Source organism: Choloepus didactylus, chromosome 2 (genome assembly GCF_015220235.1).
Source record: "Choloepus didactylus isolate mChoDid1 chromosome 2, mChoDid1.pri, whole genome shotgun sequence".
NCBI lineage: Eukaryota > Metazoa > Chordata > Mammalia > Pilosa > Megalonychidae > Choloepus > Choloepus didactylus.
This window is the reverse complement of record NC_051308.1, coordinates 229,863,561-229,888,585: the sequence shown is the minus strand read 5'-3', so window position 1 is coordinate 229,888,585 and position 25,025 is coordinate 229,863,561. Positions and strand designations below refer to the sequence as shown.

The 25,025-nt window shown below is 45.6% G+C and overlaps 1 protein-coding gene across 1 annotated transcript; it reads left to right on the top strand.

The window, feature by feature from the left end:
- Positions 1-456: 456 nt before the first annotated feature.
- Positions 457-24,633, top strand: CDA (cytidine deaminase). The gene is made up of 4 exons (XM_037818524.1): positions 457-697; positions 10,324-10,435; positions 14,813-14,870; positions 23,794-24,633. Exons 1-4 carry the CDS (start codon positions 544-546, stop codon positions 23,908-23,910), a joined length of 441 nt encoding a protein of 146 aa, XP_037674452.1. The 5' UTR covers positions 457-543; the 3' UTR covers positions 23,911-24,633.
- The last annotated feature ends 392 nt before the right edge of the window (positions 24,634-25,025 follow it).

Sequence of the window (25,025 nt, the reverse complement as noted above, 5' to 3'; positions counted from 1 at the left end):
ATAAAGAAGCCCTTCAGTCTTACTGCTGCCCCTCCCTGGCGCAGGAAGCTACTGTGGCTGCCCCAGCCCTGCCCTTTCATCCTTATCCCTGAGTGATGGAGAGAAAAAGCCATAAGACAAACTGAGAGCTGTCAACCCTTGGAGCTTGGATCTGGGATACCACGCACTGATGCACTCGGCAGCCTCCTCCCTGGGGGATGTGTGTCCACAGCCATCTACTACCCAGCAGCACCCACCCCTTGACCCACTCATACTGACCCAGGCCTTCACCCATTCACCCATCAGTGTGTCAGCAATGAGAGTGGTTCCTAAGTCAGAGTATGAGGCACACACAGTCACTTCCTTCCACACTGGGACACACCCCGGCCCAGCCTTACACACCACTGAGCACATCTCTCGGTGACCTGGTCCCGCCCAGCATCCCCGGGGACCGTGTGTCTGGGATCCTAGAGGACCTCGCGGCAGGGACACACCCGGGGGAGGAGCTGCCAGACCGGCCACCAGCTGGATCTCGCCTTTCCGCTCCTCTGCCCAGAGCCCGACATGGCCCAGGAGCTTCCCGCCGGCGCCCTGGAGCCGGAGCACGTCCAGCGGCTGCTGCTCTCCTGCCAGCAGGCCAAGAAGGCCGCCTACTGCCCCTACAGCCGCTTCCCCGTGGGCGCCGCCCTCCTCACGCGGGAGGGGAGGATCTTCTCCGGTAGGGGCGGGCGCCGCCGGCTGGGAGGGGCCGGGAGGACGCCGCAGGGACGCGGGAGGCGCGGGCGACCGGCTAGCCCTGCGCTCGGCCAGCTCTGGCCACCTTCTCCGGGCCTCCGGGCTGCGTACCCCTGACATCCGCCCCTGCCCTGCCTACTGCCCGGGGCTTTCAATTCTTGGAGGACTGGACAGCCGAGGCAGGAGGAGGAAGTTTTGAAGGGGGAGGTTATCAATCAAGCACCAGCAGTCCTGAGGTGCTGGGCGGGAGAGGGTTAATATTTTCTGAACCCCCACCCCACCCCCCCTCCCGGTGCCTGACACCCTGCTAAGGCTTCCACAAGTTAGATCGGTAATCCTCCCCTCTGCCCCTCTCATCTCCACCCCTTTGACTAAGGGCCAGGCAGGTGACTTGATTTGCCCAATATAACATAGGGCACACTAGTCACGGACCCCAGGGCTGGGTCCCCAAAGTCCTGCTCTCTCTGCCCTGTACCCCCAGGGCTGGAGGTTGAGGGAGGGGGGAATCCAAGTTGGGGTGACTTAGTGGGGCGTGGGCCTTGCAGCAAATCTTGGAGGAAAGAAGTGAGGCAGGGTTTGGGTGTCGAGCCGTGACGGGGTGTGGAGGCAGAGGAATCTGAGTCCACGCTAATCTGTTTCTAAGCTCCTTTTCTTTGGTTGGTTTTGTAGCAAAGCTTACTTGGAAAAAAATAAATTCACCCTTGTTTTTGGTGAGCTAAGGGGCAGCCTCATCCAGGAGAGCAGGGACCTGGGGTGGAGTGGTGGGGAAGCCATGCACCCCCCCCAGGCCGGACGTAGAAAGAATGGGCCCAGCAGGACCAGTGGGAATGTCCAGCTCAGCCCAGCATTCCAGCATCCTCTTTTCACTTGGTGGCAGCAATTTAAAGGACTAGAGGTTCACATACGTACATCTACTTGGTAAACTAACTCTCCAACCCCGGCCAGGTTTGAGCCACTGTCCTCTGCAGCAACACTTAGGCGGTAAGGGCTATGCTAGACAACCCCGACCATATTCATTTTATCTCTTGTCTTTTGAGGTTCTGTTCAGTTTCATGAGTTACCTGAGTCTTGAGCATCTTTGAGCAGCAGAAGTGATGTTGATTGGGTGCTATTCTGTGACTGTGACTGTCATACATTTAACCCTTACAACCCTGCAGGGCAGTTATTTTATCGCCACCTCACAGAGGAGGAAACTGAGGCTCAGAGAAGTTAAGTGCCACGGTGGGATTTGAACCCAGAGTTGCCTTGACTCCAAAGTCCACTGCTCTGTAAGGAGTAAAGTATCTCTGAGTGTTGCACTGAAATTCTGGCCTGGACTGAGTAGAAAACATTAACCATGACCGCCAGCAGTTTTAACCCACACAGCCCCACGGCTATCTATCGGAATCAGCCAATGATTCTTTCAAATGCCCCACAGGCCCTACAGATGACGTGCAGACTTCTCCTACCTGCCCCGGGCACCTGAGCTGACCCCACCTGGAATGCTTATCACATGGGGTAGTCACTTCATTTACATACCTGCCTCCCCCACTGGCCTTTGGGCTCCTGCAGGCAGGGAGGGGCAGTGTCTGAAATCTTTGGACCTTTGCCCTCCAGCAACCACCCAGCACTCTGCCGACCCAGAATAGGCGCTCAGTAATTGCTGACTGACAGATTGAATGAATGAACAAATGAGTTGGGCCTCGAAGAACGAGTAAGTTTGGAGAGGCAGAGGGGAGAGGCATTCTGGGTTTGGGGTCTAGCATGTCAGGTGGCAGCATGTTCTGAGCTGGGGGTCCAGTGTGGCTGCCTTCCATGCATGTTTTCCAGCACTGGGGCAGGCCTCCTGTTTGGACAGACAGGCTGGCAGACAACCTCATCACCCCCTCCAGAGCCAAGAGTGCCACATGCCAGCATGCCCTGGTCTTTTATTCCTTTAAATCCACCCAAAAGAAGGCCACCCTTCACTCTGAAGTGGCCCCCTTAGACTGTGAGCACTTTTGGGTGAGGCCCATGCCTTGATTGTCCTCCTCTTGTTTCATTCATTCGCTCAACAAATATATGCTGAGCGCCAACTATGTGCCAGGCAATGTGCCGGTGCTGGGGTTATTGCAGAAATGCCACAGTCCCTGCCCCCTTGGAGGTCCCCTCACCTAGCACAGGCCATGGCTCAGGTGGAGCCCCAACCAGTGATAGCAGAATGAGAAAATGAATGAGTGTGGCCCATGCAAGTTGCAGAGAAGGACCTGGTCTGACCACAGAAAGGATTGTGCACTGGGGATTTAAAGGCAGGGCCTAGGGTGTGGGGAGAAGGTTCTGGAGTTGGAGGCTCCTGAGTTTGAATCCCGGTGCTGCTGTTTATTAGCTGTGGGATGTTATAGTCTGCTAGGCTGCTGCAATCAATATACCAGAAATGGGTCGGCTTTTACTGTGGGGATTTATTAGCTTACAAGTTTACAGTTTCGAGGCTGAGAAAAATGTCCAAATCAAGGCATCATGAGGTGATGCTTTCTCCCTGAAGGCTGGCTGCCAGTGATCCTGGACTCCTCTGTCACTTGGCAAGGCACATGGCAGCATCTGCTGGTCTCGCCCTTCTCCTCTGGGTTTCATTGCTTTCAGCTTCTTGCTTCCGTGGCTCTCTTTTCTCTTTGTCTGAGTTTCATTCTCTTATAAAGGACTCCAGTAAGAGGGTTAAGACCCACCTTGAATGAGGTGAGTCCCATCTTAACTTAAGATCCTACTCACCAAAATATCCTACTTACAATGGATCCACACCCACAGGAGTGGATTAACTTTTTTTAATCATATTTTTTATTGTAGAATATAACATATATACGTAGAAGTGATAACTTTCCAAGTGCAATTTAACAAGTAGTTAGCAAATTTCAAAGAATATTATAGGTTACTGTTCCATCACTTCAGTTATTTCCTTATTATGAAATATAACATGTATGCAAAAAGATAATATCTTTCAATGTACGATTTAACAAATAGATGTGTAGGAAATTTCCAAAGTTGTTATGGGTTATAGTACCATAGTTTCACTTATTTCCTTGTTGTGAAGTATAACTTATATACAAAAAAGTATTATAGCTTTCAAATTACAATTTAACAAGTAGCTATAGAACAAACTTCAAAGGATGCTATGGGTTACAGTTCCACCATTTCAATTCTTACCTTCTAATATTCCAACACCCAAGCAACTAAGAAAAAGAAAATTACGTAAGGATTCAGCATTCATAATCCTCTGTTAAATTCCATCTTGTCTGTTGCTACCCCTTCTTCTAGTTTAAAAACTTTCCTGATCCTCAGGGATGTCTGGGCAGTGACCACCCTAACCTGTCGACTTTATGAGAAAAAGGGACACATCTAGTTGATGTTCTTGAACAGGCTATTGTCTCTGGGTTTGGGGACTTAGCTGGCATAGGAGCACTCTGAAGGATTTAAGTTTCTGAAGAATAAACTTAGTAAGTGAAACTTTTACAGAGTCTCAGATAGGGATCTGGGTATTCTTTAACATTTTCGGGACTGCTGTTGACTTGGGCTTATCATATTGTGGTCATTTGGCATATCTAGGTGAAGCTTGCGTAGGAGTAACCTCCAGGACAGCCTCTTGACTCTTTGAAATCTCTTAGCCACTGAAACCTTATTTTGTTGCCTTTCTTTTCCCCACTTTGGTCAAAAAGGCATTCTCAATCCCTCGATGCCAGGGTCAGGCTCATTCCCAGAATCCATGTCCGACATTGCCAGAAAGGCTTATTCATCTTGGGGTTCCTGTCCCACATTGGCGGGAGGGTGATGAATTTATTTGCAGACTTAAGCTTAGAGATAGAAAGCATGCTTAGAGTGAGCAACAAAAGAGGTTCTCTGGAGGTGACTCCTAAGCATAATTAGAGGTGGGCTTAGCCTCCCCTTTTACAACCATAAGTTTCACAAGAGCAAGCCTTAAGATTGAGGGCTTGATTTATAAAGTAGTTCACGTAGCATATGTTCTGTCCATGATAATCCATCCATATCTTACCTTATCATCACTTAGTTGTACAATTCTCATGACCCAGAACATCCCATAGCTCTTGTTAGCCCTTAATTATTTGTCCTTAGTATTTTGTGGTGTTAGGCAAAACTTTCCACCCCAAACATAACCTCCCTGACATCAACTCCTTATCTTACCCTGACACTCCTTATCTTACCCGCCCTAAGCAAAGCAATCCCCTGACGTCAACTCCTTACTTCTCTATCTCACAGCCACTCCTGAAGGGGGACTAGGAGCGTCACATACGTTAGTCGGAGCCCTTTCAGTTGTAAATGATGGAAACCAGAAACAGAATGGGTAAGGGTAGAGCTTGGCTCAGGGATGGCTGGATTCAGGAACTCAAATATCACTATGCCCTTTTCTATCCTTCCAGGTACTGGTTTCTTCCTCCTTCCCTGCAGATGGGGTGTCTCCAGGCTTTGGGGAACACAAGCACAGGCAGCCTCTGGTTGACATTCTTCTAGCCTCAAAAGCAGAGAGGGGATAGAACTCTTTCCCCCAGCAGCTCCAGAGGGAACATTCCAGGGAAGGTTTCTGATTGGTCCATCTCCAGTCACATGCCCATCCTTGGACCAATCCCTGCTGTCATGATGGGGTAGTGTCATTGAGCCAGTGGGTTCACATGTCATCCCTCCTTTATGGGGACTGGGTGGGTCTGTTATTAGAAAAAGGAAGAAGGGAGATTCAGTGACTGAGGCTCAGCTTTATCTGATTCCAAATCTACTGTCCCATGCTGCAGGGTGGTACTCAGAAGACGTAGAAAGAGATGTTGAGAAGAGGAAAAATGGAGGGCATTTGCCCAAATTCCTGGGTCTCTTTATTGAGACAGGAAGTGAGTCTAGGTGCAGAAAGGGAGGATAGATGGCAGTGAGGTGGGGCTGAGAGAGGAGAGAACCACAAGCAGCTGCCTCCATGGAGGCTGGTCTCTTGCACTGCTGGAGAAAGTCCCAGAACTGGGCAGACCTATTCCATTATAAACTCAGTGTCTAAACTCAACTGCACCCTCCCTGCCTTCTGATGACCTTTTATTCACCCCATGAAAGGACAAATATTGCATGATTTCACTTACATCAAATATCTAGAACAAGCAAATTCATAGAGATAGAAAGTAAATTGGAGGTTACCAGGGGTTGGGGGGAGAGGGAATGGGGAGCTATTCTTTAATTGGTACAGAGTTTCTGTTTGGGGTAATGAAAAAGTTCTGGTAATGGATGGTGGTGATAGCAGCAAAACATTGTGAACGTAATTAATGCCACTGAATTGTATGGGCATACCTTAGCTATGTTGTGGGTTCAGTTCCAGATCACCGCAATAAAGCAAGTCATGCAGTGCATGTAAAAGTTATGTTTACATAATATTGTATTCTGTTAAGTATGCAATAGTATTATGTCTTTTAAAACACTGTACATACCTTAATTTAAAAATACTTTATTGCTAAAAAATGCCAACTGTCATCTGAAACTTCAGCAAGTCATAATCTTTTTGCTGGTGAAGGATCTTGCCTCGATATTGATGGCTGCTGAAGGTTGGGGTGACTGTGACAATATCTTAAAATAAGACAACAGTGAAGTTTGCAGCATTGATTGACTTTTCCTTTCACAAAAGATTTCTCTGTAGCATGTGATGCTGTTTGATAGCATTTTTCTTTACCCACAATAGAACTTCTTTCAAAATTGGAAGCAATTCTTTCAAACCCTGTGGCTGCTTTATCCACTAAGTTAATGTAGTATTCTAAATCATTTGTTGTCATTTCAAAAATGTTCACAGCATCTTCACCAGGAGTAGATTCCACCTCAAGAAACTACTTTCTTTGCTCATCCATAGAAGCAACTCGTCATCCGTTCAAGTTTTATCATGAGATTGCAGCAACTCGGTCCCAGCTTCAGGCTCCACTTCTAATTCTGCTTATCTTGCTATTTCCACCACATCTGCAGTTACTTCCTCCACTGAAGTCTTGAACCCCTCAAAGTCATCCATGAGGGTTGGAATCAACTTATTCCAAATGCTTGTTAATGTTGATATTTTGACTTCCTCCCAAAAATCACAAATGTTCTTAACGGCATCTAGAATGGTGAATCCTTTCCAGGAGGTTTTCAATTGACTTTTCTCATATCCGTCAGAGAATCTGCCACTATCTGTGGAAGCTATAGCCTTACAAAATGTATTTCTTAAATAGTAAGACTTGAAAGTTGAAATGACTTCTTGATCCAGGGGCTGCAGAATGGATGTTGTGTTCACAGGCATGAAAACAATGTTAATCTTGTTGAACATCTTCATCAGAGCTCTTGGATGACCAGGCATGTTGTCAATAAGCAGTAATATTTTTAAATGATTCTTTTTTTCTGAGCAGTAATTCTCAACAGTGGGTTTAAAATATTCAGTAAACCATGTTAACAGATGTGCTGTCATCCAGGCTTTGTGGTTCCATTTATAGAGCACAAGCAGCGTTGATTTAGCATAATTCTTAAGGGCCCTGGGAATTTCAGAATGGTGAATGAGCATTGGCTTCAACTTGAAGTCACCAGCTGCATTATCCCCTAACAGGACAGTCAGCCTGTCCTTTGAAGCTTTGAAGCCAGGCATTGACTTCTCCTCTCCAGCTGTGAAAGTCCTCGCTGGCATCTTCTTCCGATATAAGACTGCTTCTTCTACATTGAAAATCTGCTCTTTAGCATAGCCACCTTCATCAATTATCTTAGCTTGACCTTCTGGATTACTTGCTGCAACTTCTACAACAGCACTTACTGCTTCACTTTGTACATTCATGTTAGAGTGGACTTCTTTCCTTAAAACTCATGAGCCAACCTCTGCTAGCTTCACACTTTTCTTCTGCAGCTTCCTCCCCTTTCTCAGCCTTCATAGAGTTGAAGAGAGTTAGGGCCTTGCTCTGGATTAGTCTTTGGCTTAAGGGAATATTGTGGCTGGTTTGATCTTTCCAGACCACTAAAACTTTCTCCGTATCAGCAATAAGTCTGTTCGGTTTTTTATCATCCGTGTGTTAACTAGATTAGCACTTTTATTTTCTTTCAAGAGCTTTTCCTTTGCAGTCACAACTTGGCTGTGTGGTGCAAGAGGCCTAGTTCTTGACCTTTCTTGGCTTTCAACATGCCTTCCTCACTAAGCTTTATTTCTTGTTTTTGATGTAAAGTGAGAGATGTGTGACTCTTCCTTTCACTTGAACACTTAGAGGTCATTGGAGGGTTATTAATTGGCCTAATTTCAATATTGTTGTGTCTCAGGAAATAGGGAGGCCTGAGGAGAGGAAGAGAGACAGGGAATGACCAGTCAGTGAACCAGAACAAAACACAACATTTATTGATCAAGTTTGTCATCAAAACAGTTACAGTAGTAACATCAAAGATGACCATAATAGATATAATAATAAATAAAATTTTGAAATATCTCAAGAATTAACAATACATGACACAGAGACACGAGGTGAACACACACTGTTGGAAAAAAATGGTGCTGATGGACTTCCTGGACGTAGGGTTAACACAGACCTTCAATTGGTAAAAAACAGAGTGTCCACAAAGTACAATAAAGTGAAGCGTAATAAAATAAGGTATTTATGTCTGTATTTCAGAAAAGTGTTAAGTGCTTTAAAAAGGACAATTAAAGCGAGATGAATGAATAGAGAGGGTTGGAGGTGATTGAGGAGAAAGCAATTCTAGATAGCGCCATCAGGGAAGTCTTCAAGGAGGTGACATTTGAATAAAAACCTGAGGAGGGCATGCCATATCCATATGGGGGGAAGAGAGTTCCAGGCAGTGGGAACAGCCAGTGCAAAGGTCCTGTGGCAGGAGCGAGCTTGGCATACTTGGGGATTCTCTGGAAGGCCAACAGGCTTGGAGAGCAAAAGGATATGGGCACCAGATGAAAGCCTTGACCTACACACAATTAATGGCATCAGCAGCAACAGCTGTTGAACGCTTACTCTGGGCCAGGCATGGTGCTAGGTGCTCATCTCGTGTGATCTCAGCTCACCCTCATCTTTATCAGCCTTCCCCAAATCCTCTCAGCTAGTGAGGGCAAAGGGCCCCAGGGCAAAATGGTACCTAGGGTTTTCTTTCTACAAAGTGCTGTTTGAGCAGTGGGCATACCAGTTGCTCTAGTTTGCCAATGCTGCTGGAATGCAAAACACCAGGAATGAATTAGCTTTTATAAAAGGGGGTTTATTTAGTTACACAGTTACAGTCTCAAGGCCATAAAGTGTCCAAATCGGGTACCTTCGCTGGAGGATGGCCATTGGTGTCTGGAAAATTTCTGTTAGCTGGGAAGGCACGTGGCTGGTGTCTGCTCCAAAGTTCTGGTTTCAAAATGGCTTTCTCCCTGGATGTTCCTCTCTAGGCTGCAGTTCCTCAAAAATTCACTCTTAGTTGCACTTGGGGTATTTGTCCTCTCTTAGCTTCTCTGGAGCAAGAGTCTGCTTTCAACGGCCGTCTTCAAACTGTCTCTCATCTGCAGCTCCTGTGTTTCTTCAAAGTGTCCCTCTTGGCTGTAGCTCCTCTTCAAAATGTCACTCACAGCTGCACTGAGTTCTTTCTGTTTGTCAGCTCATTTATATGGCTCCACTGATCAAGGCCCACCCTGAATGGGTGGAGCCACGCCTCCATGGAAATATCTCGTCAGAGTTATCACCTACAGTTGGGTAGGGCACATTTCCATGCAAACAACCTAATCCAAACATTCTAACTTAATCCCCACTAATATGTCTGCCCCACAAGATTGCATCAAAGAATATGGCTTTTTCTGGGGGACATAATACATTCAAACCAGGACACCAGTGCACTCTCCTTAATTGACATGTTGCAATATTTTATAAACAACAAGGGATGATTTCTCTATTCGAGGCCATTCTGAACTTCCAACACAGACACACACAACTGTCCTGAGAGACTAGGCCGTCTGCAGGTGTGGCCACTTGATTTCGTGACACATTGGCAAACTCAGGATTTGTGTGAATTACGCCTGATGGGGAAAGAGTCAGGTGCAGGGTGGGGTGGGCTGGAAGGCCAAGAGTGGGAAGGTTGCTAGATGGGGAGGGAGGCTGGCAGGGTCCATAATCCAGAAGCGGCAGGAGTGAAGGGCAGTGAGATCAGCAAAGATGGGAGATGTGGGCAGGTATGGGCAGGTATGGGCAGGAAGGGGCTGTGTTTAAAGGAAGCCATTACAGAAGGGAATCAGGGACCTAGGTGTGGAGACCAGGTGGGGCACTCATGTGTCATTCATGCATCATTCAATGATCTAGCAGAGAGGCAGAGCAAAAAGGGGCTGGTTATCTCAGCTCTCATAACTCACATTTTAATATGAACAAATGCTTGGCCAGAGTAGGCATTCAATACGTGTTATCTCTACTTCCTAGTTGCAACTCTCTGATCTCTCCCTGCCCCCGATCCCAACTGTTTTAACTGATTTCTCTGTTGGTCGGGATCCTTGCAAAGGATAGATATACAATGTGAAATATTCTCCTTCTCCCCACCCTGTTCAGAGTAACGGGCCTCTCCCTGCGCTGGAATGAGGCGAGCCTCTCGCCGAGCTCATGCAGCAGTATGTGGTTCTATGGGACATACCACTGGGCTCTCCTCTCTCCTCAGGCTGCAACGTAGAAAATGCCTGCTACTCGCTGGGCATCTGTGCTGAGCGGACCGCTATCCAGAAGGCCATCTCAGAAGGGTACAAGGATTTCAAGGCAATTGCTATTGCCAGGTGAGTGGGAAAGCCATGCTGCAGTAATACTCAGGCATCTGTTCAGCCGACATCCACCACGAACCTATCATTCATTCATTCATTCATCTGGCATATGTTTAGTGTGCACTTTATATATTCCAGGCATTATTTAGGACTCTGGGTTGAGTACTGAGGATAAGGAGATAAGTAAGAAATGGACCGTGCCCTCAGTGAGCCTACAGAGCAGCCAGCCAACCAAGGCAACGCTAATGCAAGGGCAGTTTTGCTCTTGTTCTACTAACAATGCAAAGTAAAAAAACAGAGTCCCTACAAAACACAACAGAAAGGCAGCATAGAAACCTAAAGCTGGAGGGACATAAACCCAACCCAGTATAGACTTTCCTTCCACAATCTCCATTTTACAGCTGAAGAAACTGAGGACCAGAGGGGTTGAGCAACTTTCCCAGGAGTCAGCAGTAGAGCCAGGACAAGAGCCCAGGTCCCCAGAGATCCACTTGGGCTCTTGTTCCATCACACCGTGCTGCACCAGGAAGTAAAAAGCGTTTCCTGGCTCTCCTTGAGCCAACACTGGGATCCTGCACGCGCGGCACAACGTTCACCAGCACTGCTGCTCTAGTTTTCTAGGGCTCCCGTAGCCACGTTTCACAAACCGGGTAGCTGAAAACAACAGAAATCTAGTTTATCACTGTTCTGGTGGCTAGAAGTCTGCAACCAAGCTTAGCAAGGCCATGCTTCATCTGAAGCCTGTCGGGAAGAGTCGGCTCCGTGCCTGTCTCCTGGCTTCTGGCGGTGGCTTGACAGCCATCCACGGCATTCTCGGCCTCGGCCTCACACGGTGTCCTCCCTTCTGTCCATCTGTGTCCAGTTCTCCCCTTTTAGTCAAGACACCAGTCCATTGGGTTAGGGCCGCCCTACTCCAGTTTGGCTTCACCTTAACTAATCACATCTTTGAAGACCGTTTCCAAGTAAGGTCACATTCACAGGGCTGGGGGTTAGGACTTGACCACGTTTTTTGGGGGACACAAGTCAACCCACAGCACCCACCAGTGCCTCTATGTGTCAGGAACCAGGATGCAAGGACAAGCTGGTGGGAGGACAGCCAGGCCGACACTGATTATGGCTCGAACTTCTCAGGTTCCAGCCAAGGCTCTGGCTGAACTCGAGCCCCAGTCAGCTCACTCTACGTGCCCCAAACATAACTATCCCCGTTCCCATGCACTTACCCTCAGCGTGAGCACGTTGAGACCTTGCTGGCCCTGGGCACAGACTTCAGTGGCTTCAGGATTCAAGCATGTGTATGGGCTCTTTTACTAATTTGAACCCATTATGCTCCTGATTTAATGGGAAATTGCTGTTGTGGGTACCTGCACATTTGCCTGTGAGAGCGGGTTTTCTTAGCGAGTTAACGGTGCAAGAAAAATGGCATGGGAAATATTTACCCACATGGCCGACCTGATGCTGGCCTTTGGGGTCATCCGGCTGCACAGGTCATGCACTCTGAATTGTCTCTGAATTGTGGTGACGCTGCAGGCCCTGTCCTGGCAGGCAGAAATGCCAGCGGCAGAAATGCAGTGGTCAACATCGAGGCTGGTGGCAGCCGAGTGACAGCAGCAAGCCCACGTTTCTTTGATAAGGTCCTAAGCTTTGCCTTGGCCTGGCCCCAAGCTGGTCCTGTTTATTGAAGGCTTTTCTCTGAGTAATGGGAGCCAGGAGTGCACTGGTGGAGAAGGACCCCAGCTTCCGGGTGCCCTCCCTGGAACCGAGTCCGTCCTGGCTTCCCTTCAGCTGCAGGAGGAGTAAATGAGGCCATGCTGGGAACATTTTGTGCAGATGAGCCGAGGTCAGGATGTGAATTACCCTTTACAGAAAGAGGGGAAAATCACTCCATTTCAAGGCAGATCCAAGAAAATAATTTTTGGGGGAAAATGAGGCCAAAGTCAACAAAAGGGTAATGACACAGTGGCCTTGCTCTGTTTAGAATTTTCTGAACCAAAGGCTTTTTCTCTTGGTCATTACCTGCTCTCTTAAACCTAACTGGGTGCAATGATTAGCAAATGTTCTTATTTGCGCAAAGCCTGCATTGTTCCAGCTCTATTCTTGAGCATCCAGCCTGCACCAGTAGCCCCAAAACAAAAAAGCAGTTATTATTGCATTAAAGGTTTGTTAAATTGAGGGCACGGCTTTAGAGGCTGAATGGGAAATGCACCCTCCTCGTTAACAAGAGATGGGGTTCAACAGGCTAAGAGAGCCCCTTTGAGAGCTATAGAGACAGGGTCTGCTCTCAGGGAAGGCACGGGTATCTGCGGAGCCTGGGACGGGATTTCTGCTGACAGAGAGATAAGCTTGCCCCTCTGGGGTCACAGCTGTAGTCGTCGAAGTCGATGAGTTTCCAGCCTGTCGAGGCTGATAAGCCTGGCTTCGGTGTGTGGCCAAGGTCAGCACAAGCCACAGAAACCATAACTCTCCAGTAAAAGGCAGGAGAGAGGGGAGGGCGGGGGAGAGAGAGAAAGGGGGAATCCCGGAGGGAAAGTCCTGATACGCCCACCAAGCCCCGGGATGCATTTTCTCCCAAGCCATTCATTCATCCTCTTGGCAGGGATGTTGAGGAATGGTTAAAAGCCCAGGCTCCCGAGTTAATGATACCTGTTTCAAATCCCGCCCCACCATTAACTTACCATGTGACCTCAGGCACTTTGCTTAAACTCCCTGCATCCGGTTTTTCATCTGTGCAGTGGAGGAGAGCAATACTACCCATTTGGGCTATTACGAGGACCCAATGAAATAATCTCTGTCAAGTTCCTGGCACAGAGGAAGCAATACCTTAAAGCTGTTGTTTTTAAGTTACTACTGTTACTTCTGCAAGCCACACAACAACCAAAGGCAGGGTGGTCTGGGTTCAAATCCTGGCTCTGCCACTTACTGGCACTTGGGCAAGTCACTTAACCCCTCTGTACCACATTTTTCTGATCTGTAACATGTGGACAATGAGAGCAGCTGCACGGTCCCCATGTCCTGGGGAGGTTAGGGATTGAGATGGGTTAAAGCCCATAAGGCCTGGCACAGGGCAGCGTTACGTAAATTTAAGCCATTATCATGATCGGGCCGTCTCCCAGTCGGAGGAGCCACGCTGCCTGGGTGCATCAGGTTGTGACCTTTATGGCTGAACCCCAGGCCAAATCCAACTCCCGGTGGAATGTGTGGTCAGCCCCCCTGAAAATCCTAATGCAGCTCACCTTGAGCAAGGAAGTGTCCAGCAGGCAGCTGGCGACATCTGCTGCAAGTGTGGGAAAGGAAGTGGAGAGCTCTACAGTGGACAGATGACACCGGGCCCTAGAGGCCCTTATTTTTTTTTTTTTTAATTTTTATTTTAAAATAAATTCAAACTTACGGTAACAGTTGCAAAAATAATACAAACCCCATACACAGAACTCCAGCATACCCCAACCCCCCTCCACCAATATCCTGATCTGCCAACTTCAATATTTTGTCACTTTACCATTTCTTTCTTTCCCTTTCTCCCTCCCTCCCTCTCCGTCTATCATCCATATTCTATTGCTCTGTCTTCTGAACATATGAGAGCAAGTTGCACACATCCTTGAACAAATAATATAATTCACATATACATTTCCTATGAACAAGAATATTCATTTATGTAATCACAGTAAGTGTAGTTAAGAAGTTCAAGAAATTCAACATTGATATAAAGCTTACATTCTATATTTCATTTTTTTTCTTATGTCCCAATTGTGTCCTTTTGAGCCTTTTCTCCTCTATTCTTAGATCTCATCCAGAATCATCTATGGCATTTAATTGTCATTATCTATTTAGACTGTCTTTTTTTTCAATTGTGGAAACATATACAGCATACATCTTCCCATTCCAAACCCTCCCAAGCATTCCATTTAGTGGAATTCATCACATTCACAATGTTGCAATTAGAGGCCCTTGTTATATCTTATTATATATTAACAATAATTATACTCTTTAATGTGTACTCAGAAAAGCACTTTATTTGCATACCTGTTACATAACAGGTATGTACTGGGCACCTGCTGTATGCCAGGCCCTGTGGTTGGTGCTGGAGATAGAGCAGTGAACAAAACAGAAGGAAAATTGCACTCAGGAGTTTCTAGTCTAGCAGGGAGAGCCAGAGATAAAGTCCCCTTAACCTTTGTATCCCCAGGGTGTGGGTGATAAATGCTTATTGAATGCCCTAATGAGATAACGTTCCTGCCTGTGGCCTTTCCTCTTGGAAGTGGCCATGCCACCTTCCTCCCAGCCCTGAGGACACTGCGTGACCTGCATGGAGCAGGGCAGGGACTCAGAGCCTGAATCTTAGCGCTGTCCTCACGCCTTGGGAGGGGACTGAACTGAGTTTCATTTTCTGCTTCCTAGTGACTTGCAAGAAGATTTTATCTCGCCGTGTGGGGCCTGCAGGCAAGTCATGAGAGAGGTAAGCAGCTTCTCTTTCTTTCTGGAATATAAACCGGATGCCTCCTTCCTCTCCCAGGCCTTGGGAGCAATGCCAAGCTGCCAGCTGATGTCCTGCTTGCTCAATTAGCTGGCTTCTAAGGTCTTCCCAAGCTTGCATGAATCACCGGAAATCATTCTTTCATGCAACAAATAACTATTGAGTGAGTGTCTGCTCTGTGCCAGGCACTGAGCCCGTTCGGGATAGTCAGCAAAAGAGCCAAGCAAGGCCCTGCCCTCAGGGAGCTCATAGTCTAGTGCAGGAGACAATAAAAAAAGAGGGAAATGACAAACAGTAGAGTTTCTGCTAGTGATGAGGGCTATAGAGAGAAGAATGCAGGAAAAGGAGTTCAGAGTAACCGAGGGGGTAATGGGTGATACTTTAGATCAGGGTTCAGCTCTGAGGCCAAATGTAGTCTGCTGCTTGTTTTTGTAAATAAAGTTTTATTGGAACATAGCCATGCGCATTCGTTTACATCTCATCTATGGCTCCTTTTGGCCTACAATGGCAGAGTGGAACCATTGTGACAGAGACCATAAGGCTGGCAAAGCCTAAAATATGTACTTGTCTGGACCTTTACAGAAAAAGTTTGCCAACTCCTGCTTTAGATGGGCAGGAAGAGCCTCTCTTTGAGGATGACATTTTTTTTTTCCTTAATCATTTTTATTTGACTTAATTGATAAATAAATACAAGAGAACTGTTGTGAAACCACTGCCAATAGAGTATACTTTAAAGAATTTATTTCAACTTCACTCACTTATTATATTTCTTGGAATGGGAATATGCACATTATTCACCAGAGAATGCTTAATGCTTTAATTCTATAATTACTCTATTTGCAGAAACTTAAAAATCATTCCAACTTAATGAACAAATGTACAAAAAGTATCTTTCTTTTGACCTTAAAATTCAAAATATACTCAAAATAACATTTTTACAGTAGCCAAACCTTCAACCAAAAATTCAGAAACGCAATCTCATAAGCTTAACAACTGCCACATTCTAAGTTTAATTATCTTATTAACACTGGAAATTAAAAATATGGTGGCTCCTAAAACAAGGCAGACTAGCAACTTGTACAGCTTTCCCTTCTGGGCACTAAAAGCTTTGCCCTTGATTATTATTTTTAGTTTCTCAGTTGAGGATGACATTTAAAAAGAGAAATAGGAAATGAGAAAGGATGAGATGGACAGTGGTGTAGAGAAGGAGATTTCCAGGCGGAGGAACCCAGCAAGCTTAATGCCCAGATGCTTGGTGAGTTTGATAAGCAGCAAGAAGTCCAAAGGGGTTCGAGAATGGTGATTGAAGGAGAAAAAGTGATCGGACATGGAGTCAGAGGGAGGGTGCAGGGCCTTGAAGGCCATGGGATGGAGGGTGTATTTTATTCCAAGAATTAAGGGAAGCCACTGGATATTTTTAAGGGACCTGACCTCCTTTTTGCAAAGACCATCTGGATAAGAGGCCTCAATTTCTTCAACTCTAAAACCAAAAGGGTGGACTAGATCATAGGTTCTTTTTTTTTTTTTTTTTTTAATTTCTCTTAAACCTCAAAGGGAATTTTTTTTTATCTTCATTTTATTGAGATATATTCACATACCACTCAGTCATACAAAACAAATCGTACTTTCGATTGTTCACAGTACCATTACATAGTTGTACATTCATCACCTAAATCAATCCCAGACACCTTCATTAGCACAAACACAAAAATAACAAGAATAATAATTAGAGTGAAAAAGAGCGATTGAAGTAAAAAAGAACACTGGGTACCTTTGTCTGTTTGTTTCCTTCCCCTATTTTTCTACTCATCCATCCATAAACTAGACAAAGTGGAGTGTGGTCCTTATGGCTTTCCCAATCCCATTGTCACCCCTCATAAGCTACATTTTTATACAATTGTCTTCGAGATTCATGGGTTCTGGGTTGTAGTTTGATAGTTTCAGGTATCCACCACCAGCTACCCCAATTCTTTAGAACCTAAAAAGGGTTGTCTAAAGTGTGTGTAAGAGTGCCCACCAGAGTGACCTCTCGGCTCGTTTTGGAATCTCTCTGCCACTGAAGCTTATTTCATTTCCTTTCACATCCCCCTTTTGGTCAAGAAGATGTTCTCCGTCCCACGATGCCAGGTCTACATTCCTCCCCGGGAGTCATATTCCACGTTGCCAGGGAGATTCACTCCCCTGGGTGTCTGATCCCACGTAGGGGGGAGGGCAGTGATTTCACATAGGTTCTTTTTTTTTTTAATTCAAATTTATTGAGATATATTCACAAAGCATACAATCATCCACAGTGTACAATCAGTTGTTCACAGAACCATTATATGGTTGTGCATTCATCATCACAATCAATTTTTGAACATTTTCATTACTACATACAAAAAAGAATAAGAATAAAAATTAAAGTATAAAAGAGTACCCAAAACATCCCATACCCACATCTCTCCCTATTATTCATTTACTTTTAGTCCTCATTTTTTCTACTTATCTGTCCATACACTGGATAAAGGAAGTGGGAGCCACAAGGTTTTCACAATCATACGGTCACACTGTGTAAGCTATATAGTTACACAGTCGTCTTCAAGAATCAAGGCTACTTGATTGCAGTTCAGCAATTTCAGGTATTTCCTTCTAGCTATTCCAATACACTAAAAACTAAAAAGGATATCTACATAATGCATAAGAATAACCTACAGAATGACCTCTCGACTCTATTTAAAATCTTTCAGCCACTGAAACTTTATTTTGCTTCATTTCTCTTCCCCCTTTTGGTCCAAGAAGGCTTTCTCAATCCCATGATGCCAGGGCCAAGCTCATCCACACAAGTCATGTCCCACATTGCCAGGGAGATTTACACCCCTGGGAATCATGTCCCACATAGAGGGGAGGGCAGTGAGAGTAAGCGCAGAGTTGGCTTAGAGAGAGAGGCCACATCTGAGCAACAAAAGAGTTTCTCTGGGGGTGACTCTTAGGCACGATTTTAAGCAGGCTTATCCTCTCCTTTGTAGTAACAAACTTCATAAGGGCAAGACCCAAGATCAAGGGCTTGGCCTTCTGAATTGGTAGTCCTCAATGCTTGTGAGAACATCATTAATTCCCCATGTGGGGAATTTTAATATTTCCACATTTTTCCCCAGTCCCTCCAGGGGGCTATGAAAATGCATTTTTATTCTCTGCCCAAATTACTCTGGGATGTATCAGGGCTTCACACTAACCTGTACAAACCAACCAGATTTCACTCCTTATGCAAAGTTCCATGTAATTATGATCTTTGAAAAAACTACCCATACAAGTTAAATTATACAGTGTGTTACAAAAAATATAGATTTTGCACCTAATAAACGTCTCTTCCTTTGGTCTCATGCAGAAGTTGAAGTTTTAAAACACCATCAGTATTGTCCTTTACCCTTTAGTCTGATTTACCTTAGTCTTAACCAATCCATTTCATTCATATCTCTAATTGAAGTCTGATCTCTTTTTCAGACTCTTTAACATTTGCTGTATGAAGTAATGCTGACACTTATAACTGCTGGCCTCTGGCTCTGAGTCTCAGGTGTCACACAGATACCCAAAGTTCCAGGGACCCACCAGGTTATACACAAAAAGCTCAGCGTCTCAGAATTTAAAAGTACCCATTATAACTCAGGAATAGGTGTAACTGCTGTAAGAGCTTACAATCTAGGAAGCTTTACAATAAGCCTTCCCCTGATAACCTGTGCTCTCGGATTCAATTCTCAAAGTTTGCACATTACAGTTAGCCCGTATTAGTGAGGCATTATAATGTTTTTCTTTTCATTTCTGATTTATTTCACTCAACATACTGTCCTAAATGTCCATTCATCTTACAACTTCATTCCTTCTTGTGGTAGCTCAATATTCTACTGTATGTGTACACCACAGTTTGCCATTCCATTCATTAGTCAATGTACCCTTAGGCCACCTCCATCCACTGCAAAACATGAATACTGATGCCATAAACCCCACTGTGCAAATGTCCATTTGTGTCCCTCCCCTCAGTTCAACCCAATAACAGGGTTGCAGGACCATATGGTAAACCCCATGCTTAGCTTCCTATGGAAATACCACACTGCCCTCCAGATGGGCTGCACCATTATATTTCCTCACCAACAGTGACTAGATACATCCCTTTTACCACATTTTTTTTTGAGCACTTCTATCCTTCTGTGTATATTTAGACAGCCTTATTCACACACCATACATTCCATCCTAAGTAAACAATCTATGGTTCTCTGTATAATCACATAGTTATGCATTCACCAATACTATCTATATGAGGACATTTCTGTTTCTTCCACAAAGAAAGAAGAGGCAAAAAAAAAAAAAAGAAAGAAAAAGAAAAAGAAAAAAATTATAGCTATAAAGCAACAAAAGAAAAATAAAATTAAAATAAAATACAATTAAAAAGTCAGATACCACCACCAATGCCAAGAATCCCATACTCCCCCCTTATGTCCCCCTCTTATAGACATTTAACTTTCGTATATTGCCTTTGTTACAATTAACAGAAGCATATTACATTGTTACTGTTAACTATAGACTCTAGTTTGCATTGACTGCATTTCTTCCCCAATACCATCCCATTTTTAACACCTTGCAAATTCAACATTCATTTGTTCTCCCTCATGCAAAACCATTCCTGTATTTGTACATTTAATCACAATCATTGTTCACTCTAGGTTTCACTAATTTATACCATCCCAGTCTCTATCCTCCATCTTTCCTTCTGGTGTCCTGCATACCCCCAACCTTCCTCTTTCAACTGTACTCACAGTTATCTTTGTTCACTGTACTTACAGTATTGTACTACCATCATCCAACATTGTGCTTTCCACTTCTGGATCCACACAATCAATCCTGTTGAACATTCTGTACTCCTTCAACATCAAATACCCAATCTTTATCCTCTTTCTATCTCCTGGTATCCTCATTTCTACCCTCTTCTCCAGACTCTCTCTCTCCTATCTTTTCCTATCTGTCCGTAGCACTCCCTTTAGTATTTCTTGTAGAGGAGGTCTCCTATTCACGAACTCTCTCAATGTCTATCTGTAAATATTTTAAACTCTCCCTCATTTTTGAAGGACGGTTTTGCAGGATATAGGATTCTTGGCTGGCAGTTTTTTCTTTCAGTTTGTGGAATATATCATACCACTGCCTTCTCACCTCCATAATTTCTACCGAGAATTCTGCATATAGTCTTACTGAGCTTCCCTTGTATGTGATGGATCACTTTTCTCTTGCTGCTTTCAGAATTCTCTTTTTGTCTTTGACATTTGACAATCTGATTAGTAAGTGTCTTGGAGTAGGTCTATTTGGTTCAATTGTGTTTGGGGTACCCTGTGCTTTCACCTGTAATTTTTTGTCTTTCATAAGACTTGGGAAATTTTCATTGATTATTTCCTCTATTATTCTTTCTGCTACTTACCCCTTCTCTTCTCCTTCTGGGACACCTATAACATATATTCATGCACCTCATATTGTCATTGAGTTCCTTAAACCCTTGCTCATATTTTTCCATTCTTTTCCCTATCTCTTCTTTTGTGTGTAGGAGTTCAGATGTCCTGCTCTCTAGTTCAGTAATCCCTTCTTTTGCCTCTCCAAGTCTGCTGTTGCATGTCTCTACTGTGTTTTTCATCTATTCTATTGTGCCTTTCATTCCCAAAAGTTCTGCCACTTGTTTTTTCAAGCTTATGAATTCTTCCTTATGGCCAGCCAGTGTCTTCTTTATATCCTTCATCTCTTTTGTGACATTTTCTTTCAACTTATTGATATGATTTAGAAGGTTTGTTTGAACATCTTTAATTAGTTGTTTCAACTCTTGAATCTCAGTAGCTGTTAGTTTGTTTCTTTGATTGGGCCAAGTCTTCATGCTTCCTGGTGTGGCTCATGATTTTTTTGCTGTCTAGGTATCTGATTTTCTTGATAAGTTTATTCTGGAGGTTGTTTTCTCTCTTTTGCCTTGGCTTTTCTTGTTGGTTTTCTTTAATCTCTATATTTCTTTGTTTCTCTTGCTGTCCAGTTGTCAGATTGGCTCTGCCCCCCAGTCTTCCCCCCAAATCTGGCACCCACCATGGCCTGCCACAGGGATGGGAGGAAGGCACCAGGCACCCCAGCAAGTTCACTGTGTGTGGTAATATAGATCTGCTGGATTCCAGTGGTGCTCTGTTTTCCACCAGTCAGCAAGACTTGGGTTTATTTTAGAGCCCTGCTTCGAAAGTTGGGTCGTCCATATTTGTCAGCCAAAACCGTGCTGGGTTTTTGTGCAGAGCATGTAGACCAGCTCCTGGTTTTTAAAAGGGTTTCAGTTCCCTTGCACCTTCCAGACTGTCCAGCAGTTGGCGATGTTCAGTAACTTAATTGTGCTCAGAGGCTGCTAAGCTGCATCTACGCAGGTGAGCTGAAACTGCGGGATTCCTATGCCCTCATTTTGCTGGCCAAAATCTGGCTCGATGTGGGGCTACACCTGTGGCAGAGTACTCCCCCAGCTGACCCAGTACTCCAGCCATCCCCAAGGAAAGGAAACGGCCGCCAGCTGCTTCTTCCCTCAAGGATGGGGAAGGGTTTTCAGACCCAGGGATGGAAACACGGTCTCTGTCCACATTTTCCCAGTCTCTTTGTCCCTCACTGATCTGGGCCTTGAAATGTCCTCTCCTGTACCCCGGGTCTTCAAACAGTGGAGGTATGTCTCACTACTCTGAGAGATTTTAAAATCTATGTCCCTGGTGGGAGGGTTCTGGTCTGCTGATTCTGTGTCTTTCCCACACTAAGCCCAAGAGAGGGGAGAGAACCAGCTGGTCTGGGACAGAAGATTCCTACCTGATATCTCTTCTCTTTCTTCAACTCGGCATCTGCAGTATCTTTCTCCAGTCTATATCCTCCTCCAGAGTTTCAAACTATTCAGAATTGTCCTTTCATTCATTGACTCTTTGGAGAGGAGTTTTCAGTAGCTGTTTAAGTCACCATGTTGATGACATCACCCCCAGATCACAGGTTCTTAATCTGGAGTCAATGGAAGTTTTTTGTGTGTCTATGCACATTGGGTAGTGTTGATGGCTTTCATGGATTCTCAAAGAGGTCTGTGTTCTCCAGATTCCCAAAAGATTAAAGCCACCAGCTTAGAGAATCCCACAGGCCTTTGAGCTCTAATGCAGCATCATCAGCACCTTTATATATTTCCAGATGAGGACCCTGAAGCTCAGAGGCATGGACTGACTTACCAAAGGGCACCCAGTTAGTGATGGAGCTGGCATACACGCTCAGTTCAGGCTGCCTCCAAAGTTCACTGCTACTCTGCCTCTAAGATTCGATAAATTGGCCAACATTCTTTTCAGCCATGGAGGAAGCATAATGGTTCTTTGCAAAATGGAAGCTGCTTGCTCCATGGTGGCTTCTGCTTTTGGACTTGTTTGTATTTGGGGATGGGGTTCAGGTTTGTTTTTGTGCCTTAAGGTTTCAAAGCATCTGTCCAACATACAAGCATCTCTATCTTCCCTCAGCTTCTTGCCAGGACTATGAACTAGGCACAGCAGAGCTCATTTCCCAGATGTAGGTGAAAAATGCAACCATGAAGGCCCAGAATGCACAGTAGGGGATCCATCTCACCTTAGAGGGGTGGAAACACCTGCCCAGCAATGTGGCACATCTAAGGTCAGATAAGGAGCCACCTCAGGTTACTGAGTCCCTGGCTACCAAGGCCCCATCTCAGTCCAGTTGCTCATTGCTGCTTTGTCTAAACAGAATAGATGTTGGCAAACAAGAGCAGGCAAATGAATAAGCTGAATGATGGAGAGGCACAACTGAAACCACAACGCAAATAATGAGAGATGAGCCTAGGGGGCCAGGGCCGTGGCACTCCAACTTGGCTCTGCTCAACTTTCATCCCTACCCTTGGTACCCTTGGTACCCTTGGGCAGAGCCTGCCATGCAGAAAAGTTTCCTTCCTTAAAATGTTAATTTTTTAATGCTGCAAGACAGATTGTGCCTGGTAATAACTTGGTAAGTCAGACCGAAGTCTGGAGGAACAGCAGGCTGCAAATCTGACCGGTCATGAGCAATGCACGTAATCAATTAGAATGGCTTCCGTTAACCGAGCACCTGCTATATGCCAGGCACTTCCGGCAGGTGCTTTACACCCGTCATTGCTAATTCTCACAACACCTGGCCAGGTAGACCCTGAGTCTGTTGACTCCAACTCCAGAGGCTCTTTCCATTATGCCATAGCTGGTGGAAATTTCCACCTACCTTCCTGCCTGGTACCTTCTCCTGTCTCTTAAACCATTTCACAGATAAAGATACTGAGTCCCACAGAGTTTAACCACTCACCCATGGTCACGCAGCCAACAAGTGGTGACTCCTGGTGGTGTGGGAGAAAGATTGGGAGATGGATAGAATCTCTCCTTCACCGACTTCACTCTGCTAAGCCTCAGTTTTCTCTTCAGTAAAATGTGGGTAATAATAGCACCCACCTCAAAGAGTGGATAAGGAAATAGCACACATGCAATATCTGATGTGTAATGTAGCAGGCATGCAACTCCTGGCAGTGAAGTAAATGAAATAACATCAAGGAAGCAGGCGTTAGTTGTTATTGGTTACAGCGTGAGGAGTTCTAGAGGTGTGGCCTTATAAAGCCCTTGGTGCATCCCTTCATCACAGCACAGAGCAGTTCCTGACTGTCATTGACAAGGTGACAAGCCCAGGGCTGCTGACATGCATTCTTTCATTCAAGCCCTATGAGCCTGCTGTGATTATTGTCATCCCTATTTTACAGACGAGAAGACTGAGGTGCAGAGAGGGATATTAGACAGGAAGTGGTAGAGCTGGACTCAAACCTGGGTCAGTCCCAGCCTGTGGCCATGATACCTTCCTCACAGTGTCTTTGCCTCTTTTCCAGTTTGGCACCGACTGGGCCGTCTACCTGACCAAGCCGGATGGCACATATGTCGTTAGGACCGTCCAGGAGCTGCTGCCCACCTCCTTTGGGCCTGAGGACCTGCAGAAGAGGCGGTGAAGGCCAGAGAACACCCACCACGTTGGAGAGCCTGGGTCCCCACGGGCACTTCAGGAGAGGTCTCCCACGGACCTCCATGAAGATGTTCTCACAGACCTGGGGACCCCATCCATGTGGAGCCCCAACCTTATAGGGCAGGGATGACTTTTCCAAATTACACTCAAGCACCATGGTTTTATACTGAATAGATCAAAGAGTCTTCACCCCAGCATGGACCAGAGCCACCGCCCCCAGCCACCCACCTTCCCTCCCTGAGCTCAGGGTGCCCCATCCCTTCCCTTCCTTCCTGTGGGTCCTCTTTAAAATTCCAGCCAAGTCTGGCTGCCTCCCCATCGGCTTTCCCACGGTTCCAACCTGTTCCAAGTGACTTTTCTAATTATAAACCTCACAGAACATCCGGATTTGGAAGACAGCGTTTCACTCTTTGTCTTGCTCATTGCTTACAGCGCTTGGAAGGGGCAGGGTGATTTGTCTTTCTGGAGAGGCATGGACACTTCCCACTGGGAGAGGAAACGGGTGTCTTGAACTTGCATACCCCTCGGTGTGGAGAGCTGAGTTCTGAGGCTTCTTGCCCCTGCGTTCTCCAGACGAGGGCCCCTAGGCCAGGCCTGGCAGCCAGCAGCCATTTCTGGAGTCTGTTTTTGGCTCAGTTCTAGACCTGAGCACTGGATGCCATCCACCCACGTGGTCATGTCTGGGGGATTCTCAGACTACAGGGGAAGGCATGGATTTGTCTGGACAGGGAAACAAATGTTTCTCTGAGGACCTCCTGTGTGCCAAGTTCTTTCACGTACAGCTCTGATTTAAAGTGCTCAACAATTTCCGTGAGGTGGGCGTTCAGGCTTGCTAATGCTGCCCTTTTGCAAAACACCAGAAACTGACTGGCTTTTATAAAGGAGGTTTATTTGGTTACAATGTTACAGTCTTAAGGCCATAAAGTGTTCAAGGTAAGGTATCAACAAAGGGTACCTACCTTCACTGGAGAAAGGCGATTGGTGTCTGCTAAATCCCGGTTAGATGGGAAGGCACGTGGCTGACATCTGCTTGCTCCCAGGTTGCGTTTCAAAATGGCACTCTCTAAAGTGTTGCTCCTGGGGCATTTTGTCCTCTCTTAG

Coding starts and splice junctions, on each gene's coding strand:
- CDA (XM_037818524.1), top strand. CDS start 544: ATGGCCCAGGAGCTTCCCGCCGGCGCCCTGGAGCCGGAGCACGTCCAG. Junction 10,436..14,812: donor AAGGCAATTGCTATTGCCAG/GTGAGTGGGAAA, acceptor TCTGCTTCCTAG/TGACTTGCAAGAAGATTTTA. Junction 14,871..23,793: donor GCAGGCAAGTCATGAGAGAG/GTAAGCAGCTTC, acceptor CCTCTTTTCCAG/TTTGGCACCGACTGGGCCGT.